General features: G+C 39.2%; 2 protein-coding genes across 7 annotated transcripts in view; both read left to right on the forward strand.

Annotated features, from left to right (window-relative positions):
* Window positions 1-1806: 1806 nt before the first annotated feature.
* On the forward strand, window positions 1807-3046 carry prmt6 (protein arginine methyltransferase 6). Its single transcript, XM_043225677.1, has one exon. It carries the CDS (start codon window positions 1875-1877, stop codon window positions 2940-2942), a length of 1068 nt encoding a protein of 355 aa, XP_043081612.1. The 5' UTR covers window positions 1807-1874; the 3' UTR covers window positions 2943-3046.
* Window positions 3047-7532: 4486 nt separating this feature from the next.
* ntng1a (netrin g1a) overlaps window positions 7533-26165 on the forward strand; it is a 73631-nt gene continuing 54998 nt past the window's right edge. The window contains exons 1-2 of one of the 6 annotated variants that reach the window (XM_043227043.1): window positions 7533-7797; window positions 15867-16569. In XM_043227043.1, the coding sequence (XP_043082978.1) occupies window positions 16324-16569 (246 nt within the window). In that variant the 5' untranslated portion in view covers window positions 7533-7797; window positions 15867-16323. Of the gene's footprint in view, window positions 7798-9362; window positions 10112-15866; window positions 16570-26165 lie in introns of those variants that run through there. The other 5 variants (XM_043227038.1, XM_043227040.1, XM_043227042.1 and 2 more) reach the window with 5 other exon arrangements.

A 26165-nucleotide genomic window follows, 5' to 3' on the forward strand; every position in this document is an offset into this window, starting at 1 on the left:
GAAACAGATATTCAATGAGGGCAGGAATTGATCTGATGGTGAAACTGAGCGTTAAGTACCAGAATGGAGCCAAACCAAATCCTAGTGTGCTAAAACACCCTAAATAGTTATATGACTAACAGTTAAGACTGTCAAATAGTCTGTGTGTCCTAATGAAAAGATGAATTGTTCCAAATAAGACTGTTATTGTGCATTTGGAAAGCAAAGGGTGCATTCTGATTTCATGTTAAAATGGTAAAATGATAAAATGGAAGTAGTGAAAGATCTTTAATTCTGTATCGCAAAAAAAAAAAAAAAAAAAAAAAAAAAAAGATGGGGGTTCTATATATTGTTGTTATTGTAATTTTTTTTAAGTGTAACATACATGGATACAATATGTTCACAAAAAGATGGATAACATGCATTTGGATATAGAATATTTGAATTTGCCAACTGCTTCATGCATTTTACTTCAAACACAGACGGACCAACTTGATCTATAACATCTTTAACACACATTAACACACGCATCTATAACACATTAATGTCACCTAGCAACACATACAACTACAAATAATTCTGAACTCGCATAATCATAACAACACACAAAGACATTATAAAGGTTTTAGTGAATCCAGGAGTCCCTGTAATCATCTACAAAATCTCTTAGAAACAATCCAAAATAAATTAAAATCAATTATCAATGCCCTAGAAACCATTCAGAATATATCAGAATAATCAGGAAACACCCTATAAACAAACCAGAACACACAGGAGCGTTGTAACACACTTTATTACTTAACAACATTTTTTTTTTTTCGGTCATGCAATGCGTTCATGTTTTCTTAATTATCCCTGTATGATAGTTTAATTTCCTTTAATAGAAATGTGTGTCATATAAAGATAACCATTCTTCTCCCCTGACTTTTCCTTACTCTGTGAGTTCAACTTGAGGACAACACTGAAAAAAAGGCCAGATCTCATAATCCAACCGTGAACATTTATCACCATAGATAAAGCAGAAGAAATCATAAAACACACTGTATTCAAGAGGAATAGCCTGCTGTCAGTGTGTAGCCTTTAGCGTGTGCGGAGAGAGTGACGGCCGAGGGTGAGGCAGTGCTATTTTATTAAGGTTAAAAGCAGATCATGCTATCCGTCATGGTGGAAAATGCGGTTTGGCTCAGACGGAGCCCTGGTGTTATGGTAGTACAGCTACAGCTGGGCACAGTCAGTTTAAACAGCTGTCCTGGAACTACTGCCAACAGGCAGACAGCAAAGATACTCGCTTAAAAAAAAAAAAAAAAAAAAAAAAGGAGAGAATTTATCAGGTTTAATCCACTTATTTGTGTGGGCCAGCATGCAGCATTAACTTAAATAACTGCACGAATATATTGTGACAAACAAGTATTGGTTTTTTGTGGAACAGTAGAGAACAGTATTAGATTTGTAATTGTATGTACTTTATCACGATATGCTGCCTAACCCTCCCTCTCTAAATATCTTTACAGATAACAAAAATTATAACCTATTTAACTCAGGGTAACCTGACACTTAAAAGAAACTGCTTTTTTAGAATAGTTAGAAAGCATTGTGACATTAGAGTTATCTCCACATGTTTTTTTTTTTGGTACGGTTATCACATTTATCTAAATTCTTTGAGGGCAAAAGCAAAAAAAACTGTTATGGCTATTATAAGTGTTTGTTTTTAACAAAACATAAAATACGTTCTAGTTTTAGCAAGAATTTCCTGACGCTCATGGGAAGTGTAGTTCATTTCGGAACTGACCGTCGTTCTTTCCGAATCACACGGGCGTGTTTAAAACCACATCTCCCATGATGCCTTTCGACGTGCGTTTCGGATACGGAAGCTATTTTGGGAAGATTAAAGACGCATGGCAAACTTGTGGAAAATGTCACAGCAGGGTACCAAGAAAAGAAAATTAGACAGGAGCACAGAGGATTACATGTACTTTGACAGCTACTCCGATGTCACCATTCACGAAGAGATGATTGCAGACACAGTCCGCACTAACACGTACAGAATGGGCATTTTTAAAAACAGTAAGTCAATAGAAGGGAAAGTGGTGCTTGATGTGGGAGCCGGTACCGGCGTCCTGAGCTTATTCTGTGCGCAAGCGGGTGCCAGGAAGGTTTATGCAGTCGAAGCGAGCTCGATCGCCGATCAGGCTGTGAGGATCGTAAAACTGAATCAGATGGAGGACACGATCGAAGTCATTAAAGCCACACTAGAGACGATCGAACTGGCCGAACAGGTGGATGTGATTGTCAGCGAATGGATGGGCTACGCGCTCCTCCACGAATCCATGCTGAACTCGGTGATCTTCGCCCGGGATAAGTGGCTCAAACCCGGAGGCCTTATATTACCGTCCCGGGCGGATCTTTACCTCGCTCCCATAAACGATCTGGTGGTGGAGGGCAGATTGAATTTCTGGAGCACAGTCAAAGGACAGTACGGCGTGGACATGTCCTGCATGAGCGACTTTGCCAGGAAGTGCATCATGAACAAAGACATCACCGTGAATCCGGTGACGGTGGAGGATGTGCTCTCCCACCCGTGCAAGTTTGCCGAGCTGGACCTGAACGCGGTCACGCTGGAGCAGCTCCGAGACGTGAGGGGCGTGTTCAGCTGCCGGTGCTTCGGCTCGTCCTCCGTCCACGCCTTTTGCGTCTGGTTCACGGTGACTTTCCCCGCTGAGGAGAAGGCCCTGGTGCTCTCCACGTCTCCGTTCAAACCAGAGACGCACTGGAAACAGGCCGTGCTGTATCTGGATGATGCCGTGGACGTGATGCAGGACACTAAAGTCGAGGGGGAGATCAGCTTGTATCCCTCCGAGGAGAATTCTAGACATATATGCATCCGTGTGGACTATGTGATAGGTGAACAGAAAAAGCACTCCAAAACTTTTTCTATTCCTGATCAGTATTTAGAAGTTAAATAGAGGTGCGGCCGTGATTTATTTTTTAGATGTTTCCCTAGTCACGAAAAAGGAATGCTCATGAAATTGTTATCTTCATTGTGATGAAATAAAAACGAGTCACTGTATTTACAGAATCTTCTATTTTTTCCGGTATTTATCAAATAGGAGCGTCTGGGGTTCAGGTCTCGTCTTGTTTAAATAACGTGTGATTAGTTTTAAATTATGATAACACGTAAAAGTCTCATAAGCTTTTCTTTCGGACTAGTTTTTGGCTTTTCTCACTTGGTTTTGCAAAGAATTGCTGCTTGGAAATCTGTATGTTAAAAAGCTGCAAAAAAAAAGGTTTACGCTCAAAGTGCTTAGTTCTGAAAAATAAACGGCGCTTGCCTAAGCTCTGTTATTTTCTTTATTGTGAAGAAATGAAGTGCGTTGCAGGGATTGAAGTGGAAATCGGTCCACTTTAGTTTGGCTAAAGTAGCGTAGGGTGTCGGAAACAACTGGCTGTAATCTAATCCTTCACAGCTTCAAGATGAAGTTTAGGAAGATGCAAATGGGAACGCTTGCAAAAGTGTCAATTATTGTTCTTTGTGAAATTAATTTAAATTAATTTTTTTTTTTATATTGACATAGTATCGATGCTATTGGAAATCTATAAACGGCATTGATTTATTAGCCTTTGAGCCAGATATTATTTTTATTCATTAGCAGGCGACCAAACAAATTAACAAATTACGTGCTATGCATTTCCTAACATCCGTTTGAAATCCGAGAAGGCCGCGTACAGTGTTTTGGACTGCGTCCCTCTAAATGCACGTAATCGGATTGCAGCGAGAGAAAATGGAGAGGGCGTAAAGTCCAGTAAGGATGCTGTTGAAAGGCCGTTTGCAGGCAACAGAAAAGGTTAAAGCCTGAGATGCATTCTGTCCGTGTTCATAGTTATACCAATAAACAGATTTTCCCGATATATATCCGAACGCATTGCATGAATGCCAAATGGTGCATAGACATGGAAACAAGCTGTTTCGAGGCGTGCTTACAGGCTCCGCGAAGTCATGACTGATTGGAAATGCATACGGCCTGATCGGGTGAAACGTTTGTGGCCTCGGAATCCATTCGAAGCTAATTTGTCAGTCGTCGTGTGTATAAGCTTAAGCTTAATTACCTATTGACCCGATCGTCGTTAGTCATTTTATTAGCTGTTATTGGGATGATCATCGGATGCCGTTCAGATAGGAAAGTTACTAATCCTCAGAGTCACCGGGAGCGATAAGTACATTCATTTTCCTTGTATTTACGCATGCCCGTGTTGTCATGTCACAATTAATTGGAACTCCGCGTCATTAACACGCTTTCAGAGCCACGCTTGATTTGATGCATTCCATTTAATACCCGCAGATCAAAAAATCTTGCCATATTTAAGAATTAAACGCATCTTAATTGAATCTCGCTATTAATAGTTGCGTAGACAGTAAGGAGCAAATTAAATCAGAGCCGTGTCTCTGTCTCCTAGACAGCCTCAATGAGTTTTATCCACAAAGGCATATCATTTTATCCAATACATCCCCCCGGTATGCTAATGATGATACTGTAAATAAACCAGGAGAAATCATTTGCCGCCTGCCAGTTACAGTAACCAATATTTTTGATCCGTGAGAAGACAAATTGGCAGCACGTTATTGACAAATCCTAATTTAGAAGACCAGATCCCAAGGCACTGGGCGGATCTTCATGGCCAAGTGACAATTTGTCATCATTATCATTAGCAGGCCGGTTTGCTTTCATTAACGTACTAAAATAAGCCACGGTGACAGAAGGCCTCACGCAGTCCTAAAAAAAGGCGCTAGATTTGATGAACTCCAGCTAAAAACAAATTTGAATTTTTGTTGGGTTGTCATGTTTACTGTAGGTTTGGAGGCTTCGTGTGTTTTGTGTTTGATGAGATACGTTTTGGAGGAACGTCATCCGCCGCTGTGAATATTTTCACCTCAATAAACTGGAGCTCGAATGTAAAAATTCACGATTATGGTGCTCCGTTTTTAAATGCGTTGAAAAGCTTAAAACACAAGCGAATGAGGCTTTGTCACATGCATTTCACCAGGAGGCTTTATGTACTATTTCAGTCTTAGAAATTCACTGTTACGTGACACATTTTCTTTACAGCGCTTGTCATTTATAGCAGAGGTTTATGTTTAAATGCCGTGCGCTTTGACTAGCTGAAGACGCTGAGAAGTTAGAAAGATGGTTGGACAGTTTAGCCTTTTGAATTAAAGTTCTGTCATTGCTTAATCACCTAAGAAAGAAGATATATGAAGAGTGTGTGCATTCCAATTAATCTTAGCTGAAATGTAGTTGTTAGGGTTGTTTTGATTAGTATTAAAAAAAAAAAATAGCTAATCTAACAGCTTTTCTACTTCGAAGTTTGACTTTTTAGTTTAATGTTAATTGCTGCGTCTTTGTAACTGTTTGTGAGATTTACTATCAATTTTTTAGTGAAAATTCTTTTTAATCGCTTTTGTTTTCAGCATGGGCAAATAGGTTCATTGACGGCTCAACAGAGATGTAGTTGAGTTTTTTTTTCTTTTTCAGACCAGATTTGGAGAAGTGTATTGCGTCACTGAATCCTCCAAAGTGAATGGGTGCCGTCGGGAGGAGAGTTTAAACGGCTGATAAAAACATCACAATTAATCCGTCTATCATTTTAACGTTTAAACTTTTAAATCGCCGCCTTTTGATCAAAATACCAAATTATGTGAAAAAAGTCCATCGCCTGATGTCAAAATCCTCTGAAATGTTTGTTTGGAACTATTTCAGCTTGTAAACGTGGCCTGAGCATTACTCTCCTGATTTTTTTTACAGGAGAAAGCGATGTTACGGATGAAATTGAATGATATTGGCAGATGATATTAACTGTTGCACGCAAACACAGCTTTTTACTTCATGGTAGCTGATGGACTGATGGAATTTGTGTGAATTATTGAGATGTTTTATCAACTATTTGGACTCGTTCTGACGGCACCCATTCAGTGCAGTGGCCGTTTCCATTAGCATGATATAATGCTACAATTCTTCAAATATATTCCAATGTACAAACAAGCTAATCTAAGATGACCTGAGGGCGAGAACATTTTCAGCAAACTTCAATTTTTGAGTGAACCATTACTTTATGGTTTAGTTTAATTAAGATCTGCATAAAGATTTAAAAATGGTCGTAAGAGATCGCAAATGTCTTATCAAAGAAATAAAGGTTGACTTTTCCAGATGAGTTACCCAACTTCCGCTGTAAAGATCACAATAAATCAAAACGTTAGGATCATATTGGAAAATCGGAAGAATTAAACTGGATTTTGACATGGTATTGTCTACGCAAAACCATCCGTGGAAACATTTTACTTGGTAGTGATCTCTCTTCGTATTTCTTACCGTGTGACAGATATGCACTGGACGGAACAGATGAAACCCAACGCTCTTCTCAGATGTGAGAGACAGTGATGAGCCACATGAGAGGCAGTCATCAATTCTCAGATAACTGAAAGGTATGACAGCACCGAAGGAAACACGGGCTGCGCTCCTACTGGCTGATGCAGTCACGTGATTGTCCGTCCGTGTCAGTTGCAGCGCCAGCGAGCTATTGAACTTTACGATAGATTTTAAGATGCATGGCTGTGCGGAGTACGAAATGGTAAACACACCCGTCTGTGAAGCAAGGAAATCTATTGATTTTCAAAGCGCGCGTTTAGGTGAAGTTGGTGATACACATCATCTGATTGCGCAGATGGCCTTATGTTTTGACTGACTTACATGATGACTCTCAGCTAAACTGATTTTTGGTCACCCCAAAGGTGATTTAGTTCTTGTTGCTCACATGAATTATTCAGCAGCCTATGCAGTCATCTTCATTTTTTTTTTTTTATGTAGACAAGCAGCGTTTAGGTTTTCATATCAGCGGCCTTGACCTTCCTGTCCGAACTAATGACTGGCCACTTTTAGGTTAAATGGTCCGTGATGGAAAATTCATCTTCCTTCTCCATCACTAATTTAGATGTGCAGGTGCGAATCAGAGGCAAGTCGCAGAAATAAATAACGTCTTCATGCTAATTTCACACATGCAGTGAAGCATGGTGGTTCTGAAGTCACCAGTCATTACTTTTTTGTCAAGTCCTTCTTTGAGGGTACTTTTTATTTTTTTTTAGTTGCTGAATTTTTTTTCAGACATACAACCTTCTTACGTTTCTGAATGTGCAGTAATAAAATGAAAAAACCCCAAGAACATTGATTTTTTTTTTTATAATAAAAAAAGTCATAACTTTTGACAGTATTTTCTATATATTATATATAATAAATATTTCATTATGTTATCACAACGTTTAATATATATATATATATATATATATATATATATATATATATATATATATATATATATATATATATATATATATACACACACACAATATATATATTTTTTATAATTTATTATTTTTTATTTATTTATATATATATTTTTTTTTTTAATCAAGTCGCCCCCACTACCATCCGCCACATGTTGAATATAATCCCACCTTCCCAAGGCATCTCATCTGTCAAATCCACCCCAAAGAAATAAAGCTTCGACAAAACCTAACACTAAGCCGGAAAAGTGTTTCTCCGCCGTCGCGTTTGTTTGCTGAGTTGTTTGACTCGCTGAAGTGCCATTTGTGCCTTCGATTAGACCACCATTCTCCCGGAGCCGAGGACAGGAGTGGTCGCCTCCGAGTTCAGCTCCGCACCTGCGCGTCTCCAAGATGTCCCGATTCAAAGCCGTCAAATATCGGTGTGCAGCATCAGATCTCTTCGCACCGTTCGGATGGACGCTTTAGAGTGAAGCTTTCGAGTGAAGGTGAGATCAACGAGGACTTTATATCTCGATGTATGTGTGGTTAATGGGTGCGTCTCGTCCAAACTTTTGATGCGCGGTGGGTGTTTTAACGGGCATGCCGGCTTTCTAGAAGCGTTATTTGAGTATAACTCAATGGATGGACTAATCCAAATACGCAAATGTATTCATTTGCTTTTCTAAATGGATGGTTTCACTGTTTCTCCTGCAGTGCGTAAAATCTACATCGCGCTTTTGCGCGCTTGTGTCCCTTTTTGTTTATGGCTTTGTCAGTGGACCCTGTTGGTGTAAAACTCTTTTTGTAAGATGATATATTACCGTTTCTTTACTTAAGACACTGGTATGTTCGAAATTAAACACACAATCACCTCGCGTGTAGGATGTCACGCACTGGCAATATTCTAGTTTATTGGTTCTCCATAAAAGGCTTTCTGAGAGCAACTACATAAATGAGCGGGGCTCGAACCCGTCGCCTCTTTATGAGATGAATGATTATCACTAGCTGTTGCTTTATAAGTATATAGCCCTCGGTAATGGGGCAGCTGAGTTGCAACAGCAGTTTATGAAGTATTCACACTTTGTGGTATTGGTTATTTTATGCAGTGCATATTTTAAGCGTCATTAATTAATGGCATACCGATAAGGTACATGAACTGAGCTACTGGCAGAAATTAAGCTGTTGCTCGCATTAAAAAAAAGAAAGAAAGAAAGAAAGAAATAAAGAAAGAAAAACTGGCTTTTTACACCTTTTTATAGGCTGGGACATCATGCTAAAAAGAATATGTTTTTGCAACGCATCACATTTACTTTGTCTTCTCCAAATAGTGATGACTTTGCTTTATTGTTTCTAACAGTTAATTAACGAAACTTCTTTTTTTTTATACCCCCGTAACTTTGATAATCACTCGTTTTTGATCTGTTTGGTTAAATTTGATTTGCGTTAAATGATTTGTTTCTTGGTTTATTTTCAACTTTTATTACAACTTTTTCTTCATAAAGTAAATATAGTAATTTCAGTAAATTATTTTTTTCTACAATGTAATTATTATTTATATTTAATATTATAAATTCTGTATTAATGTGGCTCATTTATTAATTGCATTAAGGAAACGTGATTTTATACGGCAGCCTCTTTTAAAGAAACAGCTGCAGTGTATGTATCAGCATTCTTGTTGAATCTGTGTAATGGATTATTTACACAATCACCATTAATAGAAGCTCCAACATAATAAGTCTTAAGTAAATGCTACCTTTAGGACCCTGTGGGTGGCATATCCTACTTCGTATTTATAGTGAAGAGATCCTTACATCAGAGAGAAATATGTAACTATAGTATATATATATATATATATATAATATATATATATATATATATATATATATATATATATATATATATATATATAAAACCCATGTCCCTCACCATTTGTTAGAATATAAAAAAGGGGACTGTTTTCTGTCCCGTTTGTGTCTTTGCTGAAGTCCCATCTGAGTTTTAAACTGCTGGAAGAGAGAGAGAGAGGGAGAGGATGAGCAGAAAACAGTGAGGGCTGAGTGGATGTGTAAAAGCAGAGAGTGTGCGTGGAGTGTCCAAGTGCGTAATCTTCCCCAGCCATCATTTCCCGCCGAACACTCGCGGTATATGCGCGTGAGGATATTATCGGCGCGCGCGGGTCTAATTGGTGCGATTCGTATCTCGCTCACGTCCGAAACGTCGAGGAAACAGTGAAAATATCAGCAAAAGAACCGGTTGTCGTTATTCCCCGCAAACAAGAAGGGTGTCTCTTGTTTTTTTTTTTTTTTTTTTTTTGGATATAGGGCGGTTGAAAAAAAGCCGTCGGGAAGAACGGACCCTTGGCTATTTAAAGTTTAGGTGAGGACGGTTGCTGGCTTTGAGGTGATTATCATGAGACTCGCGAAAGACGAAACGATGAAGAAGGAGAGACTGTGGAATTTGTGAGTTTGCACTGGTTTGGGACGCACGCGGAGGTCGAATTTATGCTCATTTCGGCGCCACTGAAAACATTTCCTTTGAAGTTCGCCTCAGAAATTTCCGTTTCGAGAACGTCTCGCGCTAGAGAGATGTGGCACGCGACTTAAGGGAAGATTGACGTGCCTCGAGACACCTTTCAGCCGCTGTGTTTAGTCAGCCCGTTTAGCTCGGGTGGAGGTGGGGGGGGGATCCGTTTTTTTTCCCGAACTCATCACATTAAGATTAACAAGCCGTCTTTAAGAGGATCCTCTATGGTCATTCATGAACTTGTTGAACACCCAGCCCTCCGCGGGACCCTTCACATCGAAAGCGCATTTCATTAACGTGAGTATTCCGTTTCCTTTTTAAGTTTAGGCTGGTTTGTGTGAACGCGTGCGCCGTGCGTTACTTCATAATTTACTCGTGGGATCTAGTAATATGATTTTGCTGCAGCTTTAACTTTCATCAACCAAATTTATTCAGAATGCTGTGTGGTTTATTGCCTAGTACCGAGCTATTTTAAAACATTCCCGATACCTGAAAAAAACACACGGTAAACCTATTTGTAATATTCAAGTAGAAAATTTATGCGAACCGAATAAGATTTCAGCACCTTGGAGAGTGGACTTTCCTATGAGAGAATGTGAATGGAAGCGCCCCCTTGCGGAAATAATGCGTTTGATTGTCTTTCTATGTCCAGGTTGCTTTCACACACGATTAACTCTTACCTGATATGCTCTAATTTGTTATAATCCATCAAAGTAGGCCATTTTTAACCATAGGAATCTTTAAACAAACAATCTTAGACTTTTTCTTTTGTGTAGCTCTTAGACTACACAGTACTTTTTAAATGGTGTTCAACAAATGCTTAGTTTAATGTCAATTTTTTTGTTTATTTTGCATGCAAGTTCACTTTAAGCATCAAACTGAGCTAAAGATGATAGACTTTGGTTAGTTTTTGTATTTCTTTGCATTTGTGTGAGTGCAGTTCTGGTTGTTTGTTAAGGATTATATTAAACAGATTTGATCTGAAGAAGTTTACATGAACTACCTAAGTTTAGATTTCTTTCTATATACTTATACATACATACTGAAACATGCACACAAGCTTTTTTCTTACATTCACAGCCTTTATGCATTCACAATCAAATATCTATGATAGATAGAAAGATACCAGAACAGATTCTGACATGAATTTTTTTTTTTTTTTAGAATAAAGTAATTTCTCATTACCATAGGGCAGAGGTTTTGTCTGAGTCATGTTTCTCACAAAATATTCATATGGTGAGTGGGAAATTGTAAGTATCAATCATCATCAGAGGTTTATGACATTATATTTAAGATTTAGCAGCAGCAATCATGAAAGTAGCCAGAAAGAAAAAAATAATAGCATGCACTTGAGCTGTGAGCTTTCTGTTCAGTGCAAAATTATTCTCAACATCCCAAGATAATGATTTCAAGCTTCGTTCTCCAGTGGGATATTTTGAGCAGTCTGACATATCGCGACGAAAACTGAATGCCACAGCAGCCTTTTAGGAAAAGTATATTTAATAATGCATAACATGTTCCGATGTCGCAGCAAAGTGTGTGCTTGGCAGTGGAGGGTGATGTCTTGAGCGGAGAGGGGATTGTAGGGGAGAAGGTCTGTGACAACACAAGCCTTATAGGGGCTTTTGTGAGCGGAGATTGAGAAACAAACCCCTGAAGCTAAGCTGCACGACACAAATGGCATTGCTAGAGTCGAGAGTCGCCCTGTCAAGCGGCCTGTGCCTTCACACATGAACAGAAAGTGACAGAACATGCCGAGGAGATAGAAAGAAAGAATGAAGAGCAAGTGAGGGAGAAGTCAAGCCCGGCTTAGCAGCTGCGCTAAGGGAGATCCCTTTCTTCCGAGGCCAGGGACCTGTCTACTGCAGACAATCAGATTGCATTATGGGATAGGAGGTCTGCCAGGTTCAGTAGCACTCATGGAGCGTAGACAAACCTGCGCTTTGATTTTGCCTTCTACTGACGGGCTGAGTCACATGCAGCCATCATCAAGCCTTCTGCTTGCAATTGCCACACATTACGATGAAAGAAAGATCTAGCACCTGAATATTAGAAGAGGTGACACAGAGGAGTGGATGGTTGTGCCGTGGATAAGTCTGGATTAGAGCAGAGATCATCAGACTCTGTGGGTGTATGTGTTGGGCTGTCATGTTTAGGGAAAACATACTCACTCCCTGCTGCACTCAATGTTTATTTATGAGACCTGTCATATTGGCAGGCTGTTTATGGTAGAATCACTGATCCCATGCAGGCGGGCGCTGAAATCCCAAGAGCGCAGATCTCATCGAGCGCTGCACCTCCCTCTCTATCACAGGGAGAAACATGAATGACAGTGAGAGAAATGTGGCGACAGGAAAAAAGATTTTGGGATCGAAGAAGAGGGAGGCTGTTTATAAATTTGATATGTAAAATTAAAAGTAGACGTGTGTCTGTTCTGGTAGGTCTAGTTGAGCGTTGCGGGTGTTTATGAGCACCTATGGGGTTTAGACATGAAGTTATGCTTCAGTAGCCCAGGGGACGAGATCGAAGTGGACACCAAGAAAGTGAAGGATGTGCTTCACAGCATGAAATGGATGAGGAAATCTGAGCCACTAGTCCTATGTCTGTAAAGGTCGTGTGAAATCTGTGAACGATTTATTGGTTCAAATAAAATATTTACATGTGGCTTACTGGTAAAGCTTTCGTTCTTAAATATATACTTACTCACATGAAAACGGATGCATGTATGACTTGTTCGCCTACGGTTAGCAAGCAAATTGATTGCTATATGCAGTATGCAGAAACATTTGTTTTGCTAATTTTTCAAAGAATAAAATGTCTTGTTGAAAATTGGCTAGAGGTGTTTTTGATTGTTTGTTATTTTGTTGAAGCAAAAAAGAAATCCAGACATGATTTTTGTTCGCCAGCTGAGTAAATGAAAAATAGAAATACATTTTTATACATTTTTTTATAGAATAGAAAGTTATCTAGACGATAAGCAATGCATTTTTGTGTAAGTACATAGTAAAAAGAGGTGTTAAAAAATGTCTGAAAATGGCAATGGAATTCTGTACACACTTTCAAAGTTTCAAGGCTTACAAGTAGTATTTTAATTATATATTTTATCGTCATGATTATCGTATTCTACCAGATGGAACAGCTAAAATCGGTGAAAAGAATTAATATTTCTTGCTAAACAATTAATTTCAAATTCTCAAATCACACCTATATTGTTGCTGAATTGTTTGTTTTCACTGCTATTATAGACAACCTCCCTGTAATAGTGGGATTAAATGACGAGATTGTTTGTGAGTCCCCTCATCAGAGTCCCGTGTTTAACAAACTAGATGTTAGATGAGGTGACCTGCCTCAAATCACCCCACTCTGTGTCATAATGCATCCTGCACTCTGTGCCAGCCACATCACCGGAGGCAGCGCAAAATAATTAAGAGGACTCGTATATGGATCATGGAAAGTGATAACAAGCGGGCTTGTGTGATCTTTAATGTGCCCTAGACACTTATCCTCCCTGTATCTCTAATGGCTCATTACACTGTCCTCTTTTCCTCCCTCGTCTCTCGTCTTTCTCTCTCCATTCCCTCCCTCAGTGTCTCGGATGAATTTTGTGCTGTTCGAGAGCTGCATGCCAAGAGTTTCCCAATTTCTCAATTTTTTGGTCCCCCGCCCTCAACAATTACAGCTGTTAAGAGGTGTATCCCACCTACTCTTTCTCTCTCTCCTACTGTCTCCTTCTCTCCTGCCCTGTCTCCTCACTCTGTCCTCATTAATTCTGGAGGATCTAATCACGCCCTTCATCCACAGTCCAGGATAATGGTCACTGTGATAGATGAGTTTTAATACGACATGGCCATACTTTAGGATTCATAAAAAACTGACCTTTTCCAATTCTGCTTGTATTCATTTGGATTAATCCATAGGTTAAATGTCTAAGTTAAGCAGTGAAATAAAAAGGCTGAATGATGTTTTTTCATTCAGTGTTATTTTTCTTTTTTTCTCCATGATGCATATTTGAAGGCATTGTTTTGGTCTGGCTTTCATTACAACTAATATGACTATAATCTGTGCTGTTCAAAGTTTAAGTGTATCTCTGATCCTAAAATATTTGCCCGAGTTCAGTTATGATGAACTCTTTTCATCCACTGGCACCAAACACCCTTTTATTTAGGCAGCTTTGGTCAACAGTCAGAATGTGATTTCATGCTCTATGTTTTCCTAATCGGAGATTATGCTCTATTACAGACGACCCCACTCAACTCCCTGTTCTGTGATTTTACAGTGACAGAAATTGTGAAAATGATTCTTTCTGCACTACAATTTGCATGAGCTTTGCTCTGGCCCCTGTCTGAGGGTGGTCTGCTGTGAGACTGCGCTGCGATCTGACTCTCCACCCCACCTCGTTTGGGGCTCACAAGGTTAATTGATCAATGTTGGGCTGGTGACGGGATGAGTGTGGGGTCAGCATCTGTATTGACTGAACAGACTGATTAACAAGCACTAAAATGCTCCTGGCCCCCTCTTTGAGAACGTTTGGTAGGTCGTCGTCAATTATCCCTCTGCCAGCCTCCATCAGGGCAACTGGCAACCTTTGCTCTCTCTACATTTTGTAGCTGTGCTGTGCAGAAACTGCGGTTTTGCAAAACGCACATGGACAACTCTAACTGCTCCGTATCGATTGCTCTTAGCAGACAGCCAAAGGGTTAAAAACTAATTGAACCTAACGAACATTTGATATTGGATATTTCATGCACAGTGCATGATGGGTATCTTGATCCTCTGCAAAAAATATTCTTCTCATGTTGTGACAAAAAGCACATTTACATGTCCAACAAACCAGTAATAACAATGAGAAATTGGCTCGTTATGAGAACCTTTTTTAAGAAATTATTTTCAAATCAATAAATTAATAAAATTATTTGTGTTTTGGTGGACACAACAATTCAGGTTTGGAGGAAAAAGAATGAAAGGGGAATGATAACAAATTTTGGATTTCTTCATTTTTAGTAAAGACCTAAAAATCCTGAAATCCTGTTGTTGAAATCGACAACAAACATTAAAACATTAAAAGATCAGTGTAAGCCATGCAGTGTACTGTAGTATTAGTATCAAATAAAATAAAAAAAAGGAAGTCAGGGTTTTTTTACTTTCAGTTGTTCAGATCTCACAATACTGTCATCCTCTGTCTGTGTAGTATTTCTTTTATATTTTTTTCATTGCATCACTTTACTGTTTTGAAGCACAACAGAAAAATGCTGAGCTTTGTTGAAGTCGATTTCTTTCTGCAAATTCCGTTACTTGTTGCACCTTTAGCTAAAAAGCATCTTTATCTCTACTTAAATATAAATATTAATTAACTGACTGGCGTAATAATAATTTAACAGAGCTGTTTTCAAGTTCAGATCAACCCTTCTTCAATTATGTGTAAGCATTCCGTCAAGCATTTGTGGTTTTTATGTGCAATGCATACTGTGAAATGTTTAGGATAACAGGAAAAAAACATTTATATTGTCCATTTCCCATTATTATCTCCTTACAGAAGCAGTTTACAGGCCTTCTTTAGGAGCTCCAAAGTAACTTCAGCTTGCTGCTGAGTAGCAGATAGCGTGTTTCTATAGTAACTTTTGTGAGAATAACCTCGTGAGCTTGCTTCCTATTCACAATTTCATCAATTCCCATACAAAGGCATCCAAGCAATCATCAGCTTTGCACTTATTCTCAGAATTCTGACCTGAACCCTCTACATCCTGTAATTTCATTTAGTGTTACATGTAGCTGTCGGTCTATATTAAGTGTCAAAAGAGCATTTTGAGTGTAGCTACAGTGGAAGAGAACAGGTCTGCAAGGGATTATGGGTAATGCCAGTAGTGAGCGCACACAAAAGCTCTCAGGATAACGTTTTCTTTGATGGCCTTTTAGATATTTGATATTCCTTGTGACGCACACCAGACACCTGACTGGCACCACCTCATAGCAGTCGGAGCGCTAATTTCCCCTTGCTGTCAAACTCTATCCCCTAACTGATATTCACCATCACCTCTCTCATTTTTCTGTGCAGAGTGCAGATGCCAAGCTGCAATAGAGGATGATTGACAGAAGGCAAAGCTGAGACGGCTGTCAGTCAACATCCAGCCAGAGAGTCGATTCATCAGAGTGTCAGAAGCTTTGCTCTCTCTCCAGCCTGACCGATACTTCGTTTCCTCCACTTCTCTTATCTCTGCTGGCACCCCGACCCTGCCCCTTCCCAGAGGACACAATAAAGACCAGAGGTGGACATAGAAGCATCGGGGCTTGATGACTTTTCAGTGACCAAAGTAAAGCTGGTATGCTGCTGCACCTCTTCTGTCCCACGTTCAGCAAAAGTTGGATTATTTTGTAAACCAAACCCAGATCTTCCTATCCATTCCCTCTTTCTCTCCTTCTCTTGAGCATCTTTGAGAGAAAGGGAGCAGACGGATACTTTACATTACAGTGAATAGTCTATTAGAGGGGCGGCCCGAATAAAAGAAGCAGTCATGCGTTTCCCGCTGCTCTTGACGCTTCAGGCATCATGGCTGACTGTTTGTCAGGCCACACAGCACTATCCCACAACCTGGGGACACTACGACTTGTGCAAGTCACATGGCTATACGGACGAAGGCCCAACCTGGTATTACATGGCCTGTCAGCCCGAAGCCGCAGACATGACCAAGTACCTAAAAGTGTTTCTAGAGCCACCCAACATTACCTGTGGAGACCCACCTGAGACCTACTGCACCCTGGTGAGTGAATGAATTAAATTATTTCACCCACAGTGTATTTACTACTTGCTTCATCTCATTTTATATAATTTATTAATGCACTTCACATTTTATATGCAAATATATTCTTGGTACTGCATGCAGACTATAACTGAGGTTAAACAGTTTTGAGGATGTGGGATGGAGCTGCGTAATCCACTGTACAACCAGTAGCAACGAAGACGTATACAAATAACTGACAAAGTCAATTTAATTAATTTTTGCCATTAGAACTGCTAATAAGGAGTAGTGCAGCTGAAACCTCAGTTAAGTCACATTTGTGTCTGTGTAAATGGTGTCCACTTCTTGTGCCGGGTCATTGACTGTTTCAATTTATATGGTTAATTATCTTGTTTCAGCTTTGGTGGAAGCTGTCATTAGGTCTTTGTGGACAAAATGCTGTCTGTCATTAGCGTCGAAAATGAGAACTAGAAAAGAGTTAGAGGTAGGAGAGGACAGAGAGAGACGGATGAAAGATGCATTTAAAAAATACTCAGAATTTCTTTGAGGAGGCGAGCTCTACGTCTTTTATGTCTATGTCTAAGTGTTTAATTAAAAAATAATAATTTGTGCATTTACACACTTTTCTTTGAAACTCACAGCTGGCCTTCAGTATTAGAAATTAGTTAATGGTTATCAGAATGTTATTTCTGCTTGTGTGTGTGTGTGTGTTTTGGAAGACTCGGAGAGCAAGTGAGAGACTGTTTACAGTATTTAAGAGGTGAAAATAACGAGTGTTGTGGGACAGTCCAATGAGAGTCGGCTGAGTGACAGAGGACCTAATATCTGGCGTGCAGGGAGTGAAAAGTGAATTATTCAGTATGTTTTGTCGCTAATGTGTTTTATTCATAGGATACATTATTCAGAGCCATATCTGGGAGGCACTTTTGAAAATGCTGACTCTCTCTGATAGATTCTCAAGGTTAGAGCAAGGGCTGTTATCCATTTTGGAGGGTCACTGTCACAATATAGCTTGGCTCTCTGGTTTCCCAAGGGCCCGGAATAAAAAAAATTGACACATAATTTCACCCCAGCACACCAGTCAGTTATTACTGCAATAACAGATGACTGGCAAACAGCATGCACTGTGGTCATGCCTGCCTTCATTCCTGGCCCCAATATTACTTTATACTTATAAATTATCTGTAGCAGTTAAAATAGATATATAGTTCCTAGATATGACAAACCAGTAGACTCTTAGGCCAAGTTTACATAAAATATTTATTATAAAACATTTCTGATATCGCAAAGTGATCAGGCCGCCTTGTTGTCAAGCAACATAAATTGCCATTGTCCAGCCTTGAAACCCGCTCGGTTTTCTGCCAGTGCGATCAATTTCTGAGCTGTTAGCCATAAATTGGCAGCAGACATTACATAGATATACTGATTATGCCAATAACAGTTTTTATGATGTCTGTAATCATTCTTTTATTTCCGGCTATTGCCATTAGTGTTCTTTATACAAGAGCTCAATCCTCCGTAATTGATTTCTACTCAAGCTGGCCATGGGCTTCTCTCTCTCCCTTTCTGAGGCTGCTGGGCTGTTTCCTCTGATTAGACCCGTAACAGCCATCGCAGGCAGACAGCAAACCTGCTCTAGGCTGGAAAAACCAAGCACTGGAGAGACCGATGCTTTACCCTGCAATCTGAAGTGCAGGAAGCTGGACAGATCTATTTGTGAAAAGCTTTTATACAGCTATAGGTGATGACCTTCTCTATGGAACAAACTTGACCCTCGTGCCCTACACCACATAATAACGTCTTCTCGGATGCTTTTTAAGCAGAATCTGTGCTGTAGACTGTACTATTGTATGTTTTGTGCTTTTGTTGACCGAAATTGTGGAATAAATGCAAAACACTTCTAGGACTTGTATAATACGTCTTTGCAAGTCAGTTGAGGACATATAGATACTCTTTCACACTTTGTCCAAACTCACTAGTGCGGTGGTAGTTGGCTCTCTATTTACACTGGAACACCTTGTACTGCTCACAATCTGCAGGTCTTATTCTCTCAACATCTTAAAATTTTTAAGAAAATCTCTCTAGCATTTTGCAATAAATGCTCACCACCTCAAGCTTTTGGCCCTTTGAGCATATCCAAAAAGTTGCCCTTGTATTTAACCTCTGGAAATTCTCTCATGTTACACTTCTGCCCAAGTCTCTTCGCTGGCTGCCAGTAATTGCTAGAATAAATTTAAGACTTGCCTAAAATGCTGCTTTGGTCTGTGCCACCACTATCTTTTGACTTAAATCAAACCGCACCAGCCTGGTAACTGCTATCAGCCATTTCTGTCACCTTGCTTCCCAATTTCTCCGTGTTCACACTCGTCATGCTCTGAATTTTTTTCCACATTTGCCCCTCGATGTTGAATCTGAACTCTTTCGGTGAGCTTTCAGTGCACTTTGTTAGTTAAAGGTGTCTTATGAAGCTATTTTAAAGATCATTATTTGGTGTAACAGAAAATGTTAAAACACATACAAGTCGTTTTCTACAAAGACCCTCCTTCCAACAAGCACAGTCTGCTCTGATTGGCCAGCTGACACAGTGCATTGTGATTGCTCGAAGTATGCATCAGAAACTGTTATGCCTCAAAATAAATGTAAATACAGTTAATATTATCATTAGTAGTTTTACCATCAGTTGAATCCCAAAAGGGGAACAGAAGTCATGTGACAAACACATCGCTCGTATGCATTTGCAGTACGCATTAACTCCATTGTAATGTGACCCTGTCTCTCTCTCACGCACCCACACACAATGCGTTTTAAGGCAACTTCACATTGACTTGCGCTGTGCGAGTGCAAAACTTCACATTTGAACAGTAAATAGCACATACATAACAACACATGCTTACAGTCGCTGATTCTGAAGGGCCAGATTGTCAGAGCAAAGTCGGAATTGACCCATTTTTTTTAGAAATAGCCTTTGCACATTTTGTATTATGCTAGGTTAAGAAAACTGGCGTCCATTAAAAGCATTGCACAAATTCAAACTTCTGGGTTGTGCTGTTCTGTTGTTTGGAATCTTAATGATTCCTAACTGCATCTGCTTTTGGAAAAGCCAAATAAAGAGCTTTTGCTTTGGCACAAAAACACGGCGTCTCCCTGACACGGTTGCATAAACACTCTTGCGGTTACTGAAACCATGATTTCTTTTTTTGCGTTCAGCAAATATTACCACATCTTGATGTAGAGATGTGGGGGTGTGTTTAAATTAACCATTTTAAGGGGGTGCGGACAAGTCTTAACTTTTATAAAAAATATCTCTTGGATTTTGACACTTTAGTCTTTGCAGCTATAGGGTTCGTATCTGTGATGAACAGCTTGTAACCCTCCATAGAGAGAGGCACATTTTAAATCACAGCACATGACCCTATAAAAAATTCATTTAGCATCATTGTAAGGGACCATTGAAAGAAATTTGGCAATGGTTTTCAGATTTACAGGTAGATGTAATTCAAACAGCTTGTTTCATTAGTCTTGTAGTTTGACAATTTAGAGAGATGCTCCTCACCAATGCAACAGCCTCAGAAGACTCTCCTTTCATCGTGTGATATTATATGTCCTAGAATGAAGAACTGAATGACAGAGAGCTGTTTTTAATAAGGAAAATGAAACAATTACACAGTTACAGAAAGAAAACTAGATTGTGGTTAAAAAATCATAATGGCTTTCAGCTGAAGATTGTCCCATTGCAGCATTAGTCAAGCTTTCATTATTCTATAAAGTGACACCGCTTTATTTATGTTTTGATATATAATTCTGACCTTTTCCTGCATATTTCTGCGTGATATTGCAGTGCTCAGGGAGTGATGGAAGACATTTTGGTTCATCAGCCTTCTCTCAGAGCGGTGCCATTCCTCAAGTGGCTTAGCATTGACATTTCAGTGAGATTTGAGTGTGCTGTCAGCTACAATATGCCTCCTCTCATATTTAAATGCGCGTCTCGATGAAAGCCGAGGGGAAAAGGCTCCTGCCAATACAGTGTAGTCTCAGACAAATGGTGACATTCGACTTTAATCAAATAGTTTATTCATGCCGAATTCATGCTGAGAGATTGCACAAAACCATCCACAAAGCAGCTTTTCAAAAGTGCTGACTTTCATGAATGGACTGAGGCAAATATTTGCATTTTAACACTATTGAAAAACTAATTACTTTTCAATAGAGCTGTTAAACATCTGAGGAATTGTGCCACATGATTGATATATTTATTTGTTTTCTGTTTAGCCGTGTCGTAGAGCTGATAGAAATCAATCTGACTGAAGTGGCTAGTCTGTATCAGAGCAAAAAGTGAACAAATCTGATGGAATTATCAATCTTAGTCAGGTGTTAGTACAAAAAGACTTAAGACTTGTTTGCTTCTATCACTACTTAACGTACAGCACTGCAAGGGTTGAATCATAGCTGTCCGTTTATGTACACTGTCAGCTGTTTGGTGACTTGGCATCATAAATGAAAACGTCTGGGTTCAAAAAGTACTGAAGGGTCTCCCCCTTGTGCGAGGCATCGAGCAAGGCACTTAACCTCTGCTTGCTCCGGGGGCCTGCAGAATGACTGTATGCCTGTGTGTTCTGACCCATCCCTTTGCCTGTTGCAGGAGAGAGAACGGCCATAAAAATTCTGGGGTTTTATGTCAGAAAATGGATTATAGGGAAACCCACGATCAAGGCTGAAGTGTGGAAATTGTATTCAAACAGTTGTTGCGACAAAAAGATACTTTCAGAAGGGCATAGTAAATGGTATTATGCTTTATTAGCTGCTCTCCTTTGTGCGTCACCCGGTTGTGCTGTTGAATAAGGTTTGGCGACTGTCTTTGCATTCATATTGTCACTGATCTATAAATAGAATGCTTATTCATTTTAATGCTGTGACCTGACTCAGGTAAGCATTATCTACAGTGACACGCGCTGTCATATTATAGTTGCACCTCCTCTAGCAAATGAATATTTGCCATCTGAGTGCAAAGTCTGTCAGATGAAAATGCCCTGACAGTATGGGCAGCAGTTTGGACTATGATAAAACACACAGAAATCTGTTAGCTGTTTACCCTTTTTGAGTTTATTCACCAAGGTGATATGGTTCTCGCAGTAACTGGAAGTAGTATTTCCTGCCGTAGAAGCTTCTTGTTCTATCTTAACTCTATCAAGACATGGATTAAGTACATACTGGCTGCTACAACAAGATAAGAATGTATTTTCCCAAAGCTGCTATCCCATAATGCACGGTGACAACTTTTCATCAGTTTTGTTTTGTACCTGCCGAAATATGAGTAGAATGGAGAGGACAACAGAACCAGCCATTGGAAATTTCCCATTATATTATACAATAAAGCACATGTATGCACGCACGCAGATAGTGTACCATCTTATCTTTCTCTTGTAAAGGTTGGGGAAGTACAGGCGGCTTAAACTAAAACAATATTAACATAAACATTTATCCTGACATTTACCCTCACAGAATGCCACAAAAAAAAGATAACTAGCAAGTGCAGCTCAACTCAAAAATCATAACCTTAAATTAACGCAAAAATTTGGGAGTCACCATCAAAGTGTGCATTATAATATTGGAAAATCATTTTGTCTGGTCTGTAATTTGCTCTGTGAATATGTCCCACCGGAGCTCTTTGCGTGTAGATAATGAGAGCACCGTCATTTGGCTTCAAGTTTTTATTTCTATGACACAGGGAATTTTCTTTAATGTATTCCATTTGACTAAGGGCTTCTTTTCTCTCTCTCTCTCTAATGCAAGACGAGGCTAAATCCCTCTCCTGGTAATGGGGCTTTTGTTGGTTTCCACAGTTCATCACGCATGGAAAATTCTCAGCTCAAACCTTCTCTGAGGACGGCTTCTAAGAATAGGCAGAATTCTGTAGTAGCCTATCTGAAACGGGGCCCTGGGATCCATTTACTTTTAATTGCTGTCTCTGCCTTTAGGCTACAGATCTTCCTTCCTTCCCTCCCTCCCTTCCTCCATCTTTCTTTCTTTCTTTCTTTCTTTCTTTCTTTCTTTCTTTCTTTCTTTCTTTCTCATGCCCATCGTATCTCTCTGTGTTTGTTGTTGTATTTGTCTCACTCTCTGTGTTACTAGCACCATTATGCTACGCAGACATGGTGACTTACACAATCTGTTTGGCATTCAAAATCGGAAAAGATTGTGAAATGGAAATGACTCAATAAGTGCCAGATAATAAACTACAATCTACTCACACATTAAACATAGACTCATGGATCACACATTAACTGCTAAGACACCTATAATAATTTACCAACTTGAATGAAACATCCGGTGTGCAATATGAGGACACGGATTGCTTTGGGCACTGCTGAATTAGATCCATGAAGTCTGGTATCATTGCACTGGGTCATGGGGTTTTACAGGGCCAGATTTGCTGTTCCAGTCACATTAAATGCCTGTTGTGCTTGTGTGAAGGGACAGAGAGATTAACGAGTATGTGCGGTTTCTAGATGTCAGAGCCAAACCATTTACTAATTGGTGACAGACAGAAAGAGCTGAGTAAACAAAGGACTTTATAGATAAATAAATTGATCTCCTTAAATGGGCAATAGACCACAAACAGCTACGTTTCTCGACAAAGGTGAAAGAGGTTGATTTAAAAAAAAAAAAAAAAACTTTACAAACACACATTTCACAATTCATCTCTCTCATTTTCTCTCTTTTTCAGAATGGTCAGTGGAGGATGGATTAATAGGGCTATTCATTTTCAAGGAGAGGAAAGAAAAGGAAAAAGCTGTCTTTTCAAGGGGTAGCGGGCAATGAGAAAAGGGCTGAGGAGGCTCTTTGCAGGCCTCAAGGGCTGGATATCTCTTTCTGAGAGCTGTGTGAAGACAGAAAGAAAGAGAGAGAGACTCTGGCTGTCTTCACTGGCCCCCAGACAGAACGCCTCAACTGACTGACAGTTCAAAAATGCAATGATCTGTTACGTCTATCCTAGGCAGTGCAGAGAAAATTTGAAATCAATAACAATGCAATCAGAACTGAGAATCAAATGCTAAATATTTCCCTAGACATTTGCTGTTGAATGACATTTGCTTTTTTGATGAATTGCTAATGTTCTTCTGAGATTATTGCTAGTAGCCTATGGTCCACAGTCACACTGCCTCTGCAGAAGAACGCAAAATTGGATACCAATATTTATGACACTTGCTTTATCTTATTCACTTAATCGATGTTTAAGAAGTAAAAAAGAAAAAAAAAAAACACACACACATCCAGAACAGTGTTTCTGAATCTGATCAGATTAGAAATTAGTATGTTGAGCCTATTACCCATATTACTTCGTAAAAAAAATATTCTGCTATACATATATATTTATTTTAAATAATAAATATATTTTTAAATATACATTTTGAGCATTATTTTTTATTATTACATTCCTTTCACCACTCATTTTCACAAATAGTCTGTTTAAATCATTCATTAAAGAGACACCCTGCACCTTTTAAACACACTTTTTGATATAAATCAGTATTTACTGTGCAAATGAGACTGTCCCAGGACCAAATTAGAAGAAGCCCAAGAGCTTTCATTTAATTAGTAAGACCCTGATTAAAAAACAAGAGCAAATTACAGTTTCTTGGGAGGGCGAGGAGAGGAAGAGAAATGGATGTGACACTGAGCGGTTACAGAAGTGCTGTCTGTAGTGAGATTGTTAGCTCTTTATTGCTGCTCTCCAATCTGTAAATTGAGTCTGTTGGTGGATGGACTGCAGTGTCTGCAAGTCTATGTCCCGCAGGCAGCAGCCAGCACATGCCTGGCATTTAAACCTCTCCCTTTAGACATTTTTTCTTTCTTAATCTCCTCCCCCTCCCCTTGCTATTCTTTTTTTTTCTAGGAAAAACAATAATTCTACACTCTTGTAACATTTTATTAGTTTATTTATTTCTTTTTCAGCCTTAAGAATATTTTTAAGGAGTGGTTTTGGTTTCTTGTATGAAAAAGTCAATTTAGTTTTAATTGGGGCAATTATAATTTTATAATAATTATTATAAAAATAATAATATAATCTACTCTACCAATATGTGAATTGCCTTGTGACATCATGACCAATTTCCTAATTACCCATTTCTGTAATTTTCTTATTTCAGATATAGGATGTACTTGGGGGAGAACTGTTGATACTCCTCCTCTCCCTCACCTCTATCTCTCCTTTCTTGTCCTAACCACAAACCAAACAGCTTGTCTAAAGCAGCACTGCCTTTCCTTATATGCTTTTCTTTCTTTTTAATCATCTCACAGAAGAAACTGAGGGCATTATACATCATTTTTAGTGGCGATCCACATATATTCTTTAGGGGGGTATATCTTTGTCCACCGTTAGGGAAGACAACGTAAAGTGAAACTCGTAACTTCAGTGGGTCGTCGTTTTCCAAAGGCCTTGGCTTGAAATGTATTACGTATCCTCATGCTGCACATTACAGAATAGAAATGAAGTGATTTAGTGACACACATTGAGCCTCAGATGTTGCTCTGGGAGTAACGGCTCATCTCGGGGCATGTTAAGGGGCTCTTTAATGGTGTTTAATGTGTTCGTTCTCTCTTTCCCCACCAAACTTCATAGCTCAAAACGACAGCCGCCATACTACAGGCTATTTTCTCTGATGTATGCTGGAATTTGTAGAAATCTCATTAGGGCCTTTTCTCATAGCTCCTATTGTTTCAAGCTGTTCTTTCACAGTGAAGCAGCCTTAGAGAAAGAAGAACAAAACCTTGCATGCATGAGGAAAAACTTGTGAGAATGTAAATCCGTTTTAGGAACCGACTTACTTAGAACAAAAACCCCCATTGGAATCATCTTTACTTATCCAGAAAAAATGATTACAAATGGCTGTTTTTTTTATTATTTAGGTTCAGGGTTTTAATCCCAAATCAGATGCAAGTGATGATTATGGCTTTTTTTTTTAATAACTCAAATGGTCAGTGACTATGACCTCAGAGGAGATAAACAGAAAAAAACGACTGCTAGAAAAACCACGGGTCAGTATTTACAGTATCTGACGCAGTATGTCTGGACCCTGCAGCGTTCTCCACTCATTAGGCGGTTTGGTGGTGACACCAGGGTCCATCGTGTCAACAGTTGTAAAATCCCTCTATTCATCATGCCATTAATTTTGTATTCATTTTCGATTTAGCTTAGAAACGCCTCAGCAATTTGTTTTATTCCCTCTTGAGCAAATTACACCATGCTAATAATCCTAATTACTCCTCCTAATGTATTTCCCCTCAAACATTTCCTCTAGAGTGAGCCATGAGTGCAGGGCCCATTATGGTTGCCTAAAGCTTTCGGTGTAGTTTACACTTAACTATGATCAGCTCAATTAAAAAAAAAAAAACTTTAAGCCACATATTCTTCCGATTGGCAAACAAGGTACAATGCTTCAAATCCAGGTTTAAATGGTTCTCTGTATGAACTTTGTAAGAGCCTTCTGCCAATTAATAGCACTTTTGCTTGGACGTCAGTGTTATCAGAGCGTGTTTTTCTCCGCTGCTGAGAGCAAACCTATTTAGAATGTCATAGTATGTGAGCGCTAAAGATGTCTAGCCGTGCTTTACACTGG

The sequence above is a fragment of the Puntigrus tetrazona genome, chromosome 24, assembly GCF_018831695.1.
Source record: "Puntigrus tetrazona isolate hp1 chromosome 24, ASM1883169v1, whole genome shotgun sequence".
Taxonomy (NCBI): Eukaryota; Metazoa; Chordata; class Actinopteri; order Cypriniformes; family Cyprinidae; genus Puntigrus; species Puntigrus tetrazona.